Source organism: Chinchilla lanigera, unplaced genomic scaffold (genome assembly GCF_000276665.1).
Source record: "Chinchilla lanigera isolate Chin_1 unplaced genomic scaffold, ChiLan1.0 scaffold00049, whole genome shotgun sequence".
Taxonomy (NCBI): Eukaryota; Metazoa; Chordata; class Mammalia; order Rodentia; family Chinchillidae; genus Chinchilla; species Chinchilla lanigera.
Window position 1 is genome coordinate 2,725,755 of NW_004955450.1, and position 20,619 is coordinate 2,746,373.

Below are 20,619 nucleotides of genomic sequence, written 5' to 3' on the forward strand. Positions count from 1 at the left end.
GAGCGCGGGCGGGCGGGAAGGGCGGCCATGCGCGCGCACGCAGCAGGTCGCTGAGGGGCGGGCTGTCGCCCTTGGGTGCAGTGCCGGCGGCGGGATGGAGCCAGCGGCAGAGTCCCGGCCCGGCCTGGTCCCGGAGCTGAGCCCGGAGGAGGAGCAGGTAAGCGGCCCCGGCGGGTGTGTCCGGGCCTGGCCGTTCCCGGGTCCCAGATCATCCCCTGCGCGCCGGGCCGGGTCCCCCCCGTGCCTCAGGTGCCCCCCAACTCCCGGGGGACCCTGGGGAGCCCCGCGCCCAGACCCCGTGCGTCCCCGCAGATCTCGCCGCGCCCCATTGTCCCCGAGGATGCGGTGCCGGGTTGTCGGGTCTCCGTCAGGGAGAAGCCAGCGCCGGGCTACCCCACCTTCCCTTCAGCCTGGGGACCCGGCGCTCCCGGGGGACGCGGTCGGGCGCTGCTGTGTGCTTCCTGGCTTTGCCTGCGTCCAGCCCGAGCTGTGCGCAAACGCAGACACAGTCTGATTCTCATCTAAAAATAAGCGAATAAAAATAAGATGAAATCCATGAAAAAAGCAGAAGATGTGCCCTGCCGGTGGCTCATTTTGAGCCCCCCAGCCTTTGTTCCTGGGGCCCACACACTGGTCAGCGCGGTCTGTCCCCGACTGCAGACGCCCTGGTTTCACAAACTGATTGATACTGGCTGGTGGCCTTATTTGAGACCTGATTTTTAAAAGCCCTTGACTGTTCTCCTCCTTTTTGGTGATGACGTTTTTCACATTTGGCCTCAGACCACAGTCTTGTCTTTTGATGCCTTGAGATAAAATCAACATAGGAAGAACCTTTTAGAATTTTGTTTTGTACCCATGGTAATAGTGTCCTGGTCACTGCAGTTGGGTGTTATTAAAATGCTAGTCAGACTCTAGTGCAAGCAGGTGGCCCATGAGCCCATCCTGCCAGCATTGGGGAAATCCTTCAGGGCTAAGGTTAATATATTAGGTTGACTTTAAAGAGCTCTTAAATCTTTTTTTCCTTGGGTTCTATTTGAAGTTTCTAAGACCTAGCGGTGACAGGCATGGTGGCGCATGCCTATAATCCCAGCGCTTGGGAAGCAGAGGCAGGAGGATCCAGGCAAATTCGAGGCCATCCTGGGCTACATAGCTGAGACCATCTCAAAAGGCAAAAAAGACCTAAAGGCATCAGTCCTCTATGAAAATGGCATTAGGTGGCAAACAAAATTAAAATGAGGAAAGTAAATGTTAAAATATTGAATGTTTTCATAATCGCATTTTTTTCTGCAAAATGCCAAAATTTCTACAGGCGTTTCAAAGTGTTGAAATATAGACATAAAGGCAGCATTGTTCTAATTATGGAAATACCTGGTACTCTTATATTTTAATAGTTTAATATTGCATAAGCATTCTCTTAACTATTAAAATTTCTTTGAAATATTTAACCAGCAGTGAAGTCACATCAATCTTATCATAGGAGTTGTCAAGAGAAATGACACATTTGTTCCCTAATGCTGCCCCATTGCTCAAACTAGTTTTAGAGCTCATTTGGAGTTGATTTCAAACTTTACAGTGGAGACTTTAAAATATCTCAGTGTTGGAAAATTTTTGTTCTTTTGAGAGACTATTTGGAAATAGCAAAAATTTTTTTTGAACCCTATTTCATAAGCAAATAGGGGACTGCACTAAATTAACACATTTCCAAGGAGAAGCAAAAGTACAGTGAGGCCTTCCCTTTCTGGGGCATGTGAACTGCCTTGCAGATGTTTTTGGAATAGACCCCTCCTGTATGGTGTGTACTTCTCTTTGTCCTGCGGATCAGAGGTGCTGCTGATGGTGTATCCTTAGAGTTTTCTGAATATCTCTTGGATTTATCAGCTTCCTTGCACCACTGCCCCCACCTCCCCGCAATCCAAAGTACTGTTCATATTCTCACAGGAGTTCTGCTTCCTACCTGAGCAATCTATAGTCCATAAGCTGAAGTCTCATTGCAGACCTGATTGTGCCTTCCCCTTGGCCTGCCTGATTCCAGAATGAGCCTTCATGAAACCCTTCTGTGCTTTTGGCTTTGGTCCTGCTAAGAGTTCAGTCCAGCTTGGCTTGATGGAGCTGGGCAAACGCTCTGCCACTGAGCTACCCCAGCCCCTCCTTTAGTGGTGTTTTTGCTTTTGGGATCTGTGCAGCCTGCAGCCTTGCTATGTCCCTTTCATCTCTGCTGTGGGCACACTGGCCTGTGGTCCTGCAGTCTTGCTGTCTCTTGCTGCTGCAGGGAAGTTGTGTGAGCTGGAACCCTCTCCTTGTGGGCTCCCTTCTCTTCCTTCAGCTCCGGACTCTCCCGTCTGTGCAGAAGGCCTGTCTTGAGCTCCTCAGGTTAGGACCCTCTTGCTGGCTGTCATTCACTTGTCTTTCCATAATTTATCATGTTTGTCCTTATCTGTGTGATTTCATGACTGCAAGCTCCAGGAAGATTGCATCTTTTCGCTTTTGTCACTTGCATGCATGTCGCCTGGCATGACCGACACTGAGTGGACATTTACAAGTACTTGTGGAATGAATGAAGGTCAGTTTTCTTGATCTGTATGTAGCAGCAGCATCTCCTTTGAGAATGACTTATAAAAATAAGGACATTGTTAGCCGGTATGGTATTGCATGCATGTCATCCCAGCCAGCAGGACTTAGCTGCTTAGCCAGACCCTGTTGCAAAATTTAAGAAAGGACTGGGAATGTAGCTCAGTGTGAAGGCCTTGGGTTCAATGCCCAGTACTGCATGTGCACACACAGGAGTCCATAGCCATTTCCTATCTAAACTTCTATTGAACTGATACAAATCGTCATTTATAACTTGGGTATCTCTTATCTTTGTTTCTTATAGTTCTTCAACAACTAGAGTCTACAATGGGGTTACAAGAAAAAAATACGAAAAAAATATGATTTGTCAGGGCTGGGGATTTAGCTCAGCGGCAAAGCGCCTGCCTGGCAAGCGCAAGGTCGTGAGTTCGGTTCCCGGTACTGGAGAAAAACCAAAAAAAAACAAAACAAAAAAAATATGATTTGTCTGTAAGGAGTTTACATGAATAACAAGGGAATATTACCAGTAACAGTGACTGTTTCCCGAGCTTCTGCTATGAGTCAGGCCCTGTATCAGGCATTTCACATACACTTAATCCTCCCACGACTGGAATTAAATACTCTTTCTGGAAACAAGAAAACTCAGACCAGAGAAAGAAATCGCCCAAGGGCACATGGATAGTGAGTGATAAAACCTGGATTTCCACCCAGGTTGAGGTTATGCTTTCTCCTTTGCCAGTATTTTCTCTATTGTCCTACATTATTTCTCATGAAGCAGTTGGGCAATTTACTTAGCTGCTTAAAAGGATATATAATGGCTAACTTTTTTTTTTTTTTGTCTTTTTGAGACAGGGTCTTGATGTTCAGCTCAGGCAGGCCTTGAGGTCACTTTGTAGCCCAGGCTGGTCTTCAACTCACAATGATCCTCCTGCTTCAGCCTCCCCAGTGCTGGGATTACAGATGTGCACCACTACACCCAGCATAACAGCTAATTTTCTGGGTTTTAGTATTGTATTGATATATGTATTTGATTTTGATAATACTTCCTTGAAAATGATTTTAAAAGTGCAGACAGAGAAAAACATTTGGAAAATCTTACTCAGAATTGTATATTGCCAGGAGAAACATTGTATACTCTATGCAAGAAAATGTGATGAAATGACTCTTGGAAAAAACTTCCTTAAAATAGAGTTGAAGTTGGTTATGGTTTTGCATGCCTATAGTCCTACCATTCTGGAGGCAGAGGCAGGAGGATCACTGGTCAGCCTGGACTACCTAGTGAGTTCAAGGCCAACCTGAACTACCCTGTCTCAAAAAACAACAAAACAAAACAAAAATGCACAACGTGGATGTGGTGGCATATGCCTATAGTCCTAGGACTCTGTGAAGATGAGGCAGGAGGATCACGGGTTTGAGCCCAGCTTGGATAATTTAGTGAAACCCTGCCTCAAAAAAAAAAAATTTTTTTTTTAAAGGGCTGGGATTGAGTTCAGTGTGAAGGCCCTGGGTTCAATCCTGCAAAAACAAAACAAAACAAAAACTGAAAGAAAAAAAGTGATTTGTGGACTAGGGAGGGCTGTCACTCAGTGTTAGAGTGAGTGCATGCATGTGTCAGGCCCTTGGTTTGATCCCCAGCACTGTGGAGAAAAAAAAGTAATTCATTATTTTGTTTCTATATTACTCATATTTTCAGTGTTGGGGATGGAACCCAGGGCCTGACGGATGCTAAGCGTGCACTCTATCTGAGCTACACCCCAACCCTTGTTGCCGTAACAAATAATCTACTACTTTATTTTCAAAGCCAAGGCTGAGGATATAGCTCAGCAGCATAAGCGCCTGCCTGGCAAGTGCAAGGTCCTGAGTTCGATTCCCAGTACAAATAAATAAATAAATAAATAAATATTTTCAAAGCCTCTAAAAAAATTTCTTTTCTTTTCTTTCTTTCTTTCTTTCTTTCTTTCTTTCTTTCTTTCTTTCTTTCTTTCTTTTGTTCCTTCCTTCTTTCTCTTTTTTCTATTGGTACATTTTAGGTATATTACTGATAACATTCATCAGAGGGAATTTTTACCTGTATATAATATATCTTGCTTCTTTTTTTCCTATTCCCCGCTCCTTCCTTCAGCCTGTCTTCTACTTATTTTCAAGTTTTGTTTCCATTTTTTCCTTCCATTCTTTTTTTCTTGTCCTTTCCCCCTCCCCCCTCCCTTGTTCCTCTTCTCATTTGAATGTTTTCTTCCCATTTCCTATTTTTCCTTTGTTTCTTTTTTTTCCTTTTTCTTTTTTTCCCCCCTTTTTCGTGTTGGGGGTGGAATGCAGAACCTTGCACATACTAAACATGTACTCTACCACGGAGCCATATCACCCCCAAAATTAGGTGACACTGGGTTTTTATTTTTGGGTATGTGTGTGTTGGAGATGAATGCAGGGCGGTATGCATGCTAGACAAGAGCTCTACCACTAAGCCATACTTCCAACATCTTTCTCAAGAAAATTCTTTTTTTTTTTTTTTTTTTTTTTTTTGAGACAGGATCTCACTATACAGTTCAGGCTGACCTTGAGCTCACTTTGTACCCCAGGCTGGCCTCGAACTTGCAGTGATCCTCCTGCCTCAGCCTCCTAAGTCCTGGGATTACAGACGTGTACCACCACACCCGGCAACAAGAAAATTCTTACTTTAGAGTTCATGTTATTTAAAATTTATGGAAGGGCTGGGGATTTAGCTCAGCAGCAAAGTGCCTGCCTGGCAAGCGCAAGGTCGTGAGTTCGGTTCCAGGTACCAGAGAAAAACCAAAACCAAATAAATAAATAAATAAATAAATTTTAAAAAAATAAAGTTTATGGAGTTCTTAGGATACCTAAGAAAATGCAGTAGAGAGCTTATATAGCCCAATGCTTACATAGTAAGCACTCAGTAAAGTCAGCCACTGTTGTGTTTCTTGTCTTTGAATATGAACTAGTGGACTTTTTGGCTAAGTTACAGTAAACCAATCCCAAGGGGGGAAAATATTTCTGTTTACCCTGGGGACTGTCAATTAGTGTGGGTTTATATAAGCACCAGAAAGTCGTTACCTTGTGTCTTCAAAGTCTAATCCCATGGTGTGGTTTTTATATTTTTAATAGACTCTTTTAATGTTAGAAGTTGAAGTGTCCGTCTGTGGATTTCTGGCATTCTTCCCAAGGGCAGGGGTTTTGACTTGTTTCTTGTGGCTGGCAATTTCCCTTTTCCCACAGTCTCACATGTCCTGTGCTAAATGTCATCTGTCCCCCCGGAAGTGACCACATGATTCATGGTTTTAAACTGTGGCCATCCAGAGAGGGACGGTATGGTGGATTAACTAATGGTCAACTTGTAACACCCAGCTGAACTGAATTAGCATGGTGCTGGGTGTGGAAGATCTACCTGAGGATTGTTGCCAACAGCATAAAAAGAAGAACTAGAGGGGAAGATGGTGTGCCATTGATTCTCCTGGAGAAGTTTGTCATGCTGGTTTTCCTGCTATGAGCCCAGCTTTTCTCATTGTCAGAGTAGCTCTGGTCCTAGCTGTCACTGTGATTACCTTGAGCATCGCTTCCTGGCTCCAGGGCAGATCCCTCAGCCTGCTGCCACAGATCCTTCATCCTGCTGGCAGAGACTTTTAACTTACACCTCTGACCTTTGGGCTTTTCCAGTGCAGATCCTTGATATAGACTTGTATGAGACATTGTCCTGGGCTCTAGGCCGCCAGCTGGACTCGTGGAGGACATTGCCATGGGATCCAGGCTCTCACCTGGATCTAGTGTGTGTACAGATCTCCTGCACTCTTCTGCATTTGACTTTTTGAGTGAACATTATGAAATAATCCTATAAATTATGTGTCCTGTATTAAATCATTCCCTTCTATATCCTGACTATAACAGAAGGAGTGGCTGCAAAGGTGAAGAAATTTCGTTATTTTTTCATTACTGCTAGTGATTAATCATGGTGTGATTAGAAATTAGGTAAAATTTCATTTGAACGTGAAAATTTTACTCTTTAATTTCTAAACATGTTGCAAGTCCTTGGACTTAGTAGTGCTGTGTTGTGAGTAGTAAGGACCTGAGATTTTCCCAGGAACCTGACCTTCTCATGCTAGTGAAATGAAAAGTAAAACCATGTGGTACAGATCTGTAGTCCCAGGGCTTGGGAGGCTGAGGTGGGAGAATTGTGAGTTCAAAGCCAGCTGGGCTACATAGCAAATTCAAGGCCAGCTTTGATTGCCTAGTGAGACCTTGGCTGAAAAAACAAAATCAACCAACCAACTAAACTACCCAATGTCCTATTTAGAAAGGAGATGTAATCATTATGTATATCTAAAATGTACCAGTAAAAAAGAGAGGTAAAAGTTAGGGTGCATGTGGATTAGTACATTTGAATCTCCTTTTTCTGACTTGTATGCATTAATTGTCTTGAAGTAGTAATGTTAAAGTGCTTCAACTTTGTGTTCTAAATTTTCTTTTTCTTTGCAATACTAGGGATTGAAGCAGGGCCCTCCACATGCTGGGCAATAACTGTACAACTGAGGTCCATCCCCATCCCTTTTAAAAAGTTGTTTTATTTGTTTATCTATCTATCTGTCTGTCTGTTTTTGAGACAAGGTCTCATTATGTAGTGCAGGCTGGCCTTGAACTCCCTTATGTGGCCTAGGCTGGCCTCAAATTCACAGTGATCCTCCTGCCTTGGCCTACCGAGTGCTGGGATTACAGATTTGAGCCACCATGCCCGACAAAAACTTTTTTTCTTGACAAGGGTCTTACTTAGTTGCCTAGGTTGGCCTTGAACTTTCCATCCTTGTGCCTCAGTCTTTGGATGACTAGAATAACAGATGTGCTCCATTATGCCAACTGTTTGCTGAATATTAAGCCCAAGGTTCTGTTGTTTTCCTACAGAATGGCTGGCCATTGCAGTTCCAAGATTTGAGGTCCTAGCCCCTAATCTTTGTTCAATTGTAACCTCCAGGGAATTCTAGCCAGCCATGCTGCATCTTCCCTTATCATCTATCTTGGTATCTCAGAGGATGGGGGACTCCCCCCCACCTCACCCCCGTACCGGGAATCGAACTCACGACCTCACGCTTGCCAGTCAGGCACTGTGCCACTCAGCCAAATCCCCAACCCCAGGATGGGGGACTTTGGATTCCCAAATCAGTAACATTTTCCTCCTTTATAATCTTGCCCAAGAACTCCTTAGTTGCTTTTGCTGGCCACAGGAATATTATCACCATTTTCTATTTCTGTTCTGTATACCATTTTTTTTTGTTTTGTTTTTTTTTTCTGTATCAGGAATCAAACTCATAACCTTGAGCTTGCCAGGCAGGGGCTGCACCCCTGAGCTATATCCCCAGCCCTTTTTCTGTTCTGGACTAAGGGAAGATGTTTCAATGACAGGTAGTTTAACTGGCATTCCTCAGTCTAGAGGAATCTTTCCTATATGATTTTGATAGAAGCTGTCCTGTCTGATTTTGAAAAGGCCCCTAAAGAACCAAATTGGTGGGGAGGAGTGCAGCTCAGTGGTAGAGCACTTGCTTAGCTTGTGTGGGGCATTGTGTGTGTGTGTTTTTTTTTTTTTTTTTTTTTAAGACAGGGTCTCACTATGCAGTTCAGGCTAGCCTTGAATTTACTGGCCTTAAACTCCCTATATAGCCCCAACTGGCCTTGAACTCTTGGTAATCCTCCTGCCTCAGCCTCCTGAATGCTGGGATTACAGGTGTGTGCCACCATATCCAACTATTTTTATTTTTTAAAAAATGATGTTTATCTAAATAACCATCATCTTATTAAATTCCCCAGGCTGGCCTTGAATTTACAGTCTGCCTGCTTCAGTCTTCTGAGTAGTTGGAATGACAAGCATATTCCAGCCACCACAGTTGGCACTAAGATAACTTTCTTTAGTTTCTGCTTCTGAGAATAGCATTCAGTTTTTCTCCGGGGAACTCAGTCTCTGTAATATGTCCTGGTTTCTCTGAAATATCAAGCCCATCTAAGACATAAACAGAGTTCTTTTCTTTTTATCTAGTTCTATCAGGTAGTCCAGATAAAACTAAGGTTACAAAGCTGGTGGTCTTGCTCAGTGGTCAGTGGTCAGTGCTTACCATGTGGGAGGACCTGACTTTGATCCTAAGCACCATAAGGAACCAGTCGAGAATTGTGGGATTATTCTGAAACCAGAATGATTCCCAGGCTGAGGGGCAGGTGCTAGAGAGCCATCTGGGACTTTTAAGACTGAAGTGTCAGGGAACATTGATCTATGCATTATTTGGCCCTTGCTTAAACATCTTACTAATCTTTATTTACCTTTGCATTTGTTTTGGCATGCATTTTTGTTGTCATTCTTTAGGGTTTGTTTTGAGTCAGGGTTTCACTGTGTAGCCCAGGCTGGCCTCGAACCTGTGGCAGTCCTCCTGCCTTAGTCTCCAGAGTGCTGGGATTATAGACATGCGCCATCATACCCAGCTGGCATGCATTGTTATTTAGATAAACATCATTCATAATTTATGAATTCATGATAGACAATTACTGCAATCACTTTTTCAAAAGTAGGCTTTTTAAGATTCTCTACATGCTTTTTTATTTTATTTTTGGTGGTCCTGGAGATTTAATCTGCATCCACAGCTCTTTATTTTAAATTTTGAAACAAGTCTTGCTAAATTGCACAGGCTGGACTCGAATCTGTGATTCTCCTGTCTCTCACCCTCTCAGAATGCTGAGATTATAGCGCTGTACTACCACACCCCCAGTGTTTACTTAATTATTTATTTACTTACTTAGGTACGAGGAATTGAACTCAGGACCTTGCGCTTGCCAGGCAGGCACTTGTGCTGCTGAGCTGTATCCCTGGCTTTATTTTTATTTTTGGGGACAGGGTCTCAGTTTGAACTTGTGATTGTCCTCTCTCAGTATCCTGAGTGCTGGAATTAAAGCATGTGTCAGTATATTTGGCCTTTGTTTGTTTGTTTGTTTGTTTTAAGGCCAAATCTTGCTGTATAACCTAGGCTGGATTTGAACTCAATGGCCTGCCACAGCCTCCTGAATGCTGGGATTATAGACATGTGCCACAACACCTGGCAGTGTGACTTTGTTTTAGGCTTTTTTGAGACAGGGTCTTGCTATGAATTTCAGGCTGGCCTTGAGCTCACTTTGTAGCCTAGGCTGGTCTTGAGCGTGCAATGATCCTCCTGCATCAGCCTCCCGAGTGCTGGGATTACAGGCGTGCGCCACCTCCCCCGGCTTGGCTTTTTTTTTTAAAACACCTTTACAAGTGAAACCTAGGCTTTTTGGGATGGGTTGGTGAAGAGTCTTAGATTTCAGGAATCTGCAGCTTCGTGTATAGCCGTAGGCATTTTATTTTATATTTCTGAGCCTGTTTTTTCTTCCTTCCTTAAAGAGATGTGGCAGATCTGCTTCAGCAAAATATGTAAAATCCCCTGTAGTTACAAAATGCCCAGTAAATAGTAACAATAGTATACCCTCTGTTCCCCATAAAATGATTTTTTAGATGAGAATGAGGAAGGAAAATGAAGATAGGAAATAAAAAATTTCAAGATTGCCTAAGAATTCTGTCACTGGGCTAGGATGTAGCCTAGTGGTGGAGTTTGTCTGGCAGTTTGAGAGGTCATAGGTTCAATCTCTAGCCTTACAAAGAAAAATTGAAAGAGGGCAGTGAAGCTACTTGTTTGTAGCTCATTTTCTCTTTTATGCTGTTAATTTTTTTTTTGTCTTTTTGAGACAGGGTCTCGCTATGCAGTTCAGGTTGGCTTTGAGCTCACTTTGTAGCCCAGGCTGGTTTTGAACTTGCAACGATACTCCTGCCTCAGCCTCCTGAGTGCTGGAATTACAGGTGTGCACCACCACGCTTGGCTATGATATTAATACTTTTTATACAACACATTGGTTCATTGATTTATTTCTTCTTTTTGTGTTATAGATCATTGGTGGTCATATCTGTTGCTGCTTCCTCTCCTGCATTTTTTCTGATAAAACTACATGCATGCATGCATGCATGTGTATATATATGTATGTGTGTGCTGTAGCTGATGTGTGTATGCATGCATGCATTTATGTGTGTGGGTGATACATGTGTACGCATGCATGTATATATACATGTATATGTGTAGACAGTGTATGTATGTATGCATATATGCCTGTATGTATACTTGCATGTGTGTAGTTGGTGCTGGAGAGTGAACACAGGGCCTTGTACATACACTAAGCAAGTGGTTTGCCTCTGAGCTATGCTCTCAGTTCCAGATACAACTTTAAAAGGTCATCTGATGATCTAAAAGTGAGTTACATTTGCAATGTAAAGAGTAGCAATTTGGTCCAGATGGTGGTGCATGCCTGTAATTTCAACTGTTTGGGAGGCAGGAGGATCACAAGTTCAAGACCAGCCTGGGTAGTTTATTGAGAGCCTACCTCCAAATGGAAACTGAAAAGGACTGAGCTAGGGATTCCAGGAGTCAGTGTAAAACTCTTTACCACCATGTCCCAAATGGCCTAGGTTTCACCTGTAAAGGTTTTTGTTTTAACAGAAACCCTCAGTGTCCACCCCACTACCACCACCAAAAAAAGAATGACAGTTTGGTCCTGTGACTGGTACACACTTGGAATCCCAGTTACTTGGGAAGTTGAGAAAAGAAGATGGGGAGTGTGGTGGGTTGAGAACTGGTGGTCAACTTGTAACACCCAGCTGAACTGAACCAGCATGGTGCTGGGTGTGGGAGGCCCACCTGCCCACTGTTGCCAGCAACATAAGAGGCAGAATTGAAGAAGAAAAAAAGAAGCTGTTGGGAGAGGCTTTAGGGAGTTGTTGGGAGCTGTTGGGAGCTGTTGGTTCTCTTGGTTCTCTTTTTTTTTTTTTTTTTTTCCGGTTTTTTTCTCAGGTACCGGGAACCGAACTCACGACCTTGTGCTTGCCAGGCAGGCGCTTTTGCCGCTGAGCTAAATCCCCAGCCCCAAATTCTCTTGGTTCTCTTGGAGGAGCTTGTCATGCTGGCTTACCTGATGAACTTAGCTGTTCTCATCATCAAAGAAGCTCGGGACCTGGTAGTCGCTGACGGTGGCTATGGTTCATTTTCGGGGAGCTCTGGTCCTCACTTTGAGCATTGTTTCCTGGCTCTGGAGGGGAAGATAGTGTACTGCTCAGTCTCCTGGAGAAGCTTGTCGTGCTGGCTTTCCTGATAGGAGCCTGGCTGTTCTCATTATCGGAGGAGCTTGGGATCTCAGTGTCACAGAGGATGGTTGTGGTACCTTTCCGGGGAGCTCTGGTTCTTTGAGCGTTGTTTCCTGGCTGCAGTGCGGATCCCTCAGCCTGCTAACACAGATCCTTTGTCCTGCTGGCATAGACTTTCTAGCTTCCACCATTGACCTTTGGGCCTTCCCAGCGCAGATCTATGAAACAGGGCTGCATGAGGCATTATTGTGGGCTCTTACCCATGTTGGACTCCTGAGGGGGCATTCTTGTAGGCTCTAGGTCTTCAGATGGACTCATGTAGGACATTACCGTGGGATCCAGGCCCTCAGCTGGATTCTTTGGTCTTTAGTGTGTGGACAGATTTCCTGCCTTATTTTTGTATATGACTCTTTCGGTGACTGTTATAAAATAATTCTATAAATTATGTGTCCTGTAGTGTTTCCCTTGTGAACCCTGACTACAACAGGGAGTATGGGGTCAGCCTGGGCAGTTTAGTGCGACTCTGTACATGAGAATAGCGACACTTTTTACATCTTCCATATCTTACTTAAACAGGCCTTGTGAACAGAATGTCTCATTCCATTGTTTACATCAGTTGTGGTTATTAATACCCGAAGATCTTTGATCCTCACCAGCAGAGTGCTTCTGGCTTGTGGCGGGTGGAGACTAGGGTTGCAGCTGAATCTCCTCCAATGCTCAGCATGGTTCCCTGAATGTCAGTAGTGGCACGGCTGAGAAATCATGGTTTTTCTCTGAATGACTTTGTAGTTAGAAGTAGTTACAAGTTCCTGCCTTCAAGTTAAAGATAGGTCTTTGCTTGATATGTGTTATGGTTTGAATCTGTGTGTCCCCCCAAAGCCTCATGCGGTCTTGGGGCAGGCTATTAGAGTTTGAAGGGTATGACAGCTGCACCCGCCCTGGGGTGGATAGTTTGCATATGTAAGGGAGAGGAAGAGAGTGCTTGAGGGCACTCCTCTCTGCCATTCCGCCCTGGTGTGTTCTTGCGGCTTAGCTGTGTTCTGCCGCCTGAGCTGTTGCCATGTGCCACTCTGCCTTATAGTCTGCCAAGTACGGACTGAAACTTCCACGAACTGTAAGCGAAATAAACCTTTCCCTCCTTAATTTTGGGCATCAGGTATTTTGTCCCAGCAGCGAGAAAAAAGTAACCAAGACAATATGTTTCGTATTTGTTCAGATACATGTCCTCACGGCTGGGGATGCATGTCAGTAGCAGAGCACTGGCCTAGCATGAATAGGGCCCTGGGTTTTATTCCCAATACTGCAAACCAAACCAAAACCAAAAATAGTGTCCCCAGATACAGGTTTTAGGAGTGAGCTTCACATACTGAAGAACTGTACTTTACAATGAATTATTTTATAGTATAACAATCATGTAGCATTCCCACAGCCTTAGCAGTGGTCTTCAGAGATGGGGGGATTTTTTTTTTTTTTAGTACCGGGAATCAAACTCAGGACCTCACACTTGCCACGCAGGCACTGTGCCGGGGAGCTATATCCCCGGCCCAAGATAGAGGGATTTTACGTGACAAGCAGAGCCCTGTTATCCTACCCAGGCATGATAATGTAGTATCGTTGTTGGTTTTTTTCCCCCACCCAGATGTTTCTGACTGATGCCCAAAAGTCTCTGTTCCTCTGTTAAGGGAGGTGATTATTAATGCCAGTCTGTCTGTTTCCTGTTAATGTCACCAGAAAGGGAGAAGTTCTTACAGATCCTCAGTAGCACTGCAGTTTGTTCTTTCATTCAGCAGTCGTTCACTTGTCTGTGAGTATGTGCTGGGTCTTTATTCTGTGCTCTGTTCTTGAGGAATTACCTTGTGGTTTTCTTTATCAATTTTTTTTTTTCTTTATCAATTTTTGAATCGTAGAGCATCTGCCCAGGAGGAGGAGCTATTTATCATACAGATGGTGTCCAATATTTCCTGCATCCTTTGGGCATGTTCTGAGGGTTTGAAATATGCATGCTGAAGAATGAGGAGATTCCATTGAAATCATTTGTTTCTCACATAGCCCATGGGCAAGTAGCACTGTTTTGCTTGGGGTGATTGCCTTTAAAATCTAGAGGCATGGAATGGATTAAACTGTGTGATACACATACCACCACCTCTTCATGATGAATGTGATTATTATGCACTGTGACATGTGCTCATAAAATGCAAGAAAGGATAGAAGGCTGTAGTTCAGGGGCTTTGGTGATTAATTTTGTGATATGAAGCACAGGATGCTCACACTTACAGGTGCAGAGCTTCTCTGGTGCCCATCTAGTTCTGTGTAGGAGGTACCTGTGTACAACACCTGCATGGTTACCAGAAGCAGATTTCCTTTGGTGTCTCTGGTTTCAGCTATTCACGAGTTTCCCTACAGAGCTGTTCCTACACTGTTTCATTGATGATTCCTGAGGTCTGTGGGCTTATTGTAAGTATATCTATGAAAAAGATGACAGTGCTTCAATGGAGATTGGGAACTTGGGGTCCACCTAGATCTTTAGCTGTACCTCTTAAGATATAAAGTCTGTTCTTTGCCTTTAGAAAAACTTAGGGCTGGGGATTGGCTTACTGGTAAAACACATGCTTGAGGCCCTTGGTTTGATCCCTAGCACTATAGCCTACCCTCTCAAAAAAAATCCAGCTGAAAATGGTGGCAAATAATACTGTAATACTTGAAGCTGAGGCAGGAAGATCAGAAGTTTGAGCCCAGCCTGGGCCCCTTACTGAGACCTTGTTTTGAAAGCTGGGCGTGGTGGCATACTCCTGTAATCCTAGCACTCAGGAAGCTGAGACAGGAGGATGGCTGCAAGTTCAAGGCCAACCTGAGCTGCATAGAGAAACCCTGTCTCAAAAAGACAGACAGACAAACAAACAAACAAACAAATAAATAATAGATAAAGGGGCTGGGGACATAGTTCATTGTGAAGGTCCTGGGTTTAATCCCAAGTACTAAAATAAAACAAAACATAATAGATATTGTGAAATATGAAAAAAATGTTCAAAGAGGAGGGGAGGGGGAAAGGGGAAAGGAAAGAAGGGAAAAGAAAAAATGAGAAAAAGAAGATAAAATGGAAACAAAGCTTTTGTAAATAAGGAGGGAAAGAGGGGTTGAAGAGAGGGTAGGGAAATGGGGAAAAAACAAGTTATATCATGAACAGGTACAAATCCCCTATAAAGAATGTGATCATTATGTATATCTAAAATGTAACAATAAACTTAATAAAAAAAAATACCTTTCCCTCCAAACCCAAACAACTACTCTTTAATTGTATGTATATAGTTTAATATTTCAATTATTACGGTCAGTATAATGGGGAGCATGTATGCCACACTCAACACTTAGGATGACATTGCTGCTTCTTAAATTCTTACCTCTTCTTTATTTTGTCCATGTTTTTGTCTATATTTAAGATAGAGGGTTTTTTTTGTTGTTGTTTTTTGTACTGGGAATCAAACTCAGGACTTCATGCTTGCCAAATATTTTTTTTTCCACGTAGATTTTTTTTTAAACTCATACCAAGTATGAACAAGTTGAGGAGCCAAGCATAGTGGTATGCTCCTATAATCCTAGCACTTGGGAAGCCGAGACAGAATTGCTATGAGTTTGAGGCCAGCCTGGGCTATATAAGTGAGCTCAAGGGCAGCCTGAAGTACCTAGGAAAACCTTGTCTCAAAAAAAAAAGTTGAGGAAGAAAATTTTTAAGATAAAAATGGGAATTTTAGCCAGGTGTGGTGGCTCATTTCTGTAATCCCAGCACTCGGGAGGTTGAGCAGGAGTATCGCTGTGAGTTTGAGGCCAGCCTGGGCTACACAGGCAGTTGAAGGCATCCTGAATGAACTACATAATGAGACCCTGTCTCAAAAAGAAAAAAAAAGGGAATTTTTTTTCCTGTTCATTTATACTTTTTGTAATTTCCAAATTTTTTCTTTCTCATAATCAGAAAGAAAAGGTTACTGGAAAAAAAGACCTGAGACCTTGACCATAATACATAACCACAATAAAAGTTTCATTTGAGAATGTCCGTTTGTCTGAAGATAACTAGCTCTCCTCTGCCTGGAGAATTCCAGAAGAAATGGTATTACTTATTTCTGGCTAGGTTGGAAACTTCCAAATGATGTAAATAGCAAGATTAAAATATACAGAGTTTCCCAATGTACTTTTGTTTTCAAAAGTAACCCTTTGTAGATGGCTTAGAAAAACCACTTGACATTCCTGAAACTGAATTACAAAATCCCTTTCTTCCTTTCTTTCTCTTTTTTTTTTTTGGTCTTTAGCCACCTAAAACAGCATTTTCTTTCGTAGTTGATCTCAGGCCAGGGAAATGCTAGCCTTAGAAATGATGTTGGGAGAAAATCAGAAGGAAAGAAGGAAGGGAAAGTTGTGTTTTGAATGAACTTGTAGAACTATTTGAACTTGAATTAGTAATTTTTGTTATGCCGTCCTTTCAGTGGTGCGAGTATTGATAGAAGCCCATATCAAAACCTGTGGCATTGGGGTATAGCTCAGTGGTAGAGCTCTTGTCTTATGTATGAGGCCTTGGGTTCCATCCCCAGCACAAGGAAGAAAACAAAAACCAAAAAAAAGCGGCTAAGTATGACCTACTAGGATGGCTACAATTAAAAACAGAGTGAAACAAAATAATAAGTGCTACATTGTGGGTGGGAATGTAAAATGGTGCAGCTGTTGTGGAAATCAGATTGCTGCTTTCTCGAAAGATTAAACACAAAACTACAGCATGATGTAGAAATTTGGCTAAGCACATGTCCAGAAAGCACCGGAAGCCGGGCCTGGAAGAGATATTTGTACATCCATGTCCATAGCAGCATTCTTCTCAGCTGGGCTAAGCAATCCAAGCATCCCTCAGCAGATGAACAGATAAAATATGTGGTGTCTGCATACCTTGGGGCATTAGCTTTCCAAGGAATTAAATTGTAATATGTGCTGCATCATGGATGGACCTTGAAAACAGTGTTCTTAGTGAAATAAGCCAGGCACAGGAAGATAAAGGTAGGATCCCACTTAAACAAGGACCTGTAATAGACAAATTCATGCAGACAGGAAGTAAAAACCGTAGTGGAAAGGTGGGAAGGTAGAGGTGCTGTTTAAAGGGACAGAGATTTTGTTGGGCATGCTAAAAAGTTTCAGGTGTCGGTAGTAGTGATGTTGACACAACAGTGTGATTGTTAAATGCCACTGAATTGTACACTTACAGATAGTAAAAATAATAAACATTGTAATCGATTTTACCACAATGAAAAAAATTGCTAAATACTGTTTTAAATGCTGTTTCAGGCTTTAATGTCTGTAATGAGTAATGTGGTTTGTGAGCTAAAGGAGGGATGTTACTTTAGCTTGCTGTTGCTTTAGAGTTCAGAATCTTTTCAGAATGCAATTTCTTGGTATTGTATGTCAGTAACAGTATGTGAATTGTCATTGTGTTTTTTGTTTTAGTTTTTAATTTTTATTTTTATTAGTACATGTTTACAGTACATAATGATCACATTCATCATAGGTACTGGTGCAGGCACATGACACATCTTAATTCTTTTTTCTTTTTCTTTTTTAGACAAGATCTTGCTGTTTAACCTAGGTTGGCCTTAAACTTGGTGATCCTCCTGTCTCAGCCTCCCAGTGCTGGGATTGTAGGCATGTATCACCATGCCCAGCTCTGTCATATGTTTTTTTAAATTTTTAAATTTTTTTTGTCTTTTTGAGACAGGGTCTTGCTATGTGCAGTTCAGGCTGGCTTTGAACTCACTTTGTTGCCCAGGCTGGCCTTGAACTCACAACGATCCTCCTGCCTCAGCCTCCTAAGTGCTGGGATTACAAGCATGTGTCACCATGTCCAACCTGTCATATGTTTTAAACACCTGAATATTTCCCCTTTGAGATCCAGTTGAGATCTACTGTGTAGAGTGAAGAGTTTTCTTGTAGGACAAAGTGCTGAAATTTTTGGTGCAAATGGACCTATATGTAGTATCTTCCTCCCCTCCTTCGTATAGGTCTGTGGCTAACTTGAAATATTGTTGATCGAGGAGTGGGGCTCAAAGTATGGTCCCCAGAGGAATGTCAGTGTCCCCTAGGCGCTTGTTGACACTGCATTTTTGTTGTTTTTTTTTGTTGTTGTATTTTGTTTATGAGACAGGGTCTTGCTGTGTAGCCCAGGATGGCTTTGAACTCATGGAACTTCTTCTGCCTCAGCTTCCTGAGTGCTGAGATTATAGCCATGCTCCATCATGCCTGGTTACACTGCACATTTTAAAATTTCACCATTGTGTACTAAATCAGAAACTCTGGAGGTAGGGTCCAATAAGACAGGGTTTTTGTTGTTGTGGTTGTTGTTTGTTTTTGTACTGGGGCTTGAACCGACAGCCATTACACTATGCTACATCTTCCCCCGCATGCCTGCTCCTCCTTTTTAAAATTTTTATTTTGAGATAGGCTCTGGTTAAGTTGTTTGAACTTGGGGCTGGGGATTTAGCTCAGCGGCAAAAGCACCTGCCTGGCAAGCGCAAGGTTGTGAGTTCGGTTCCCGGTACCAGAGAAAAACCAGAAAAAAAAAAAACAAAAACAAAAACAAGTTGTTTGAACTTTGGAACATCCTGAACAAAGTGGGTTTGAATTTGGGATCCTCCTGCCTAGGACTCCTAGATTCCTGGGATTACAGGTGTGCGCCACCATGCTTGGCCAGTAATCTGTTAGTAATCTGTATTTTAGGAGCCTCTACATGCATACTCCAGTCTGGCAGTCAGTGATCCAGATCATACCCAGGTCCCTGTTGTGTTGGTTAGGAAACAGTCTAGAAGTGAATTTGGACTTTAAGGCTTACTTTAAGAAGGGAACACACTGGCTGTAGAGCAAGGTATAAGTGAGTCTGATCTGGATAAAACCCCAGTAATCATTTGTCCTGGACAGGAACTGCACTGTTCCCTAGAGGAGGAACAGAGTGAAGCAGAGCATTCAAAGACTGGCTTTTCCCCCGATTTCTCTCATCTAAAGAAATAGCAGAGGGCCTGGGGATTTAGCTCAGCGGCACAGCGCCTGCCTGGCAAGCGCAAGGTTGTGAATTCGATTCCCAGTACCGGAGAAAAACAAAAACAAAAAACAAACAAACAAAAAGAAGTATCAGAGCCTCTGACCATTTAGGAAATAGAAATGAACTTGGGGTGGTTCTGTCGTTGAAAGAGAGCATTGGGACCCCTGATACATGCCCAAATGCTGCTTCCTGGGGACTGCCTCGCCTGGTAGAAGTGTTGAATGCAGCAGGACCCATGCTGTTGAGACTCAGGAAAGGTGGCCAACTTTGACCAGACTGCTCCATGAGGGAGCTTATGTTACTCTGGTGTCAGGTTGCCCTGAGAATCTGGACTTAGGAGTTACCAGATTTTATTGTCTGGGTCCTGCCAAGTCTCTAGGCCCAGTTGTAATTGTAATTGAAAATGGGGCACTGCAGTGAGGACATTTAGATTGCTGGCAGCGTTTCTAGTTCTGTTCTTTGTAGATTTGCAGTTGGTCTTTAGGTATAGTAAGCTGGTGGACTGCCACTGTGTTGTGAGCATTATAGGTTTGCTCCTGAGAGTTTCCCTGCATTTGGAAGTATTGATTAAGTGGGTTTCAAATGGCTGAGGTCTGAGATCAGCCTCTGATGTGTCTAATATTGTCTAATTGCAGTCTCCTGGCCAGCTGTGTGTGTACCCATTTTTTCTTTTTTATTTGGGGTACGGGGATTTGAACCCTGGGCCTTGCACATGTTAAACCAACACTCTATTGCAGAGCTACATTCCCATCCCTTTTGATTTTATTTTGAGACAAATCAATAAATTGCCCAGGCTGTTCTCAAACTTGAGATTCTCCTGCATCAGCTTCCTTGGGATTATAGGTGTGCCCCATTGCACCCAGCTAGCCTATTGCTTTATTTTTTAACAAAAATTTTTTTGGGGGGCATACTGAGGTTTGAACCAAGGGCCTTTGCACTCAGGTACATTCCCAGCCCCCCAGCACCCCACCTTTATTATTGTTATCATCATTATTATCATTTTTGTTGTTGTTGAGACAGGGTCCCACTGTGAAGTTCAAGCTGGCCTTGAAGTCACTATGTAGCCCAGGCTGGCCTTGAACTCACTGCAGTCTGCCTATCTCCTCCCCTTCCCTTTTTAAAAAATTGTGAGAGGTCTTGCTAAGTCACTGAGTTGCCTAGGGTGGGCTGGCACTTGTGAGCCTCCTCCATCAGCCTCCTAGAGTGCTGAGATCACAGGTGTGAGTACCACCTAACCCATTCCTCCATCTGGTTTCGATCTTTTGAATTCATGTTCTGTTTTACTATAGAGATATTCTCTTAACTAAAGCAACTTCTTTTTTTTTGGTACCAGGAATTGAACTCAGGACCTTGCGCTTGCCAGGCAAGTGCTTATGCCACTGAGCTATATCCCCAACCCCCTAAAGCAACTTCTATATGCTCAGCCTGACCCAGTATCCTTACCTGAGGTTTTGAGACCAATTCTAATTTGTCAGTGACCCTGTTAAAGTTTAGCATTCAAAACTGAAGAAAGTATTCCACAACTGTCAGGCCTCAGTTTTGGTCACTGTGTGTCTGTGATGTGCTCCTTGCCATCCCAGATGATAGGACAGAGGCAGGGATGGATGCAGAGTAAGTCAGTTGAGAGACATGGGCTTTAGTCAGCCAGGCTTTGGAGTCTAGTTGCGACATCATAAGCAGTGTGACCCTGCAAGGTCCTTAACTTTTCTGGACCTATGTTTCCTCACATTTAAAATGTCTTAAAGCCTGCAACTGTGCCCATTTTTTTTTTTTTTTTTTTTTTTTTTTTTTTTTTTTTTTTTTT

General features: G+C 43.0%; 1 protein-coding gene across 1 annotated transcript in view; it reads left to right on the forward strand.

Moving 5' to 3' along the window:
* Ptpn9 (protein tyrosine phosphatase, non-receptor type 9) overlaps window positions 1–20,619 on the forward strand; it is a gene marked incomplete at its 5' end in the record, with an annotated part of 70,636 nt that continues 50,017 nt past the window's right edge. Inside the window, 1 exon segment of the mRNA XM_005393506.2 lies at window positions 1–157. Within this exon segment, the coding sequence (XP_005393563.1) occupies window positions 95–157 (63 nt within the window).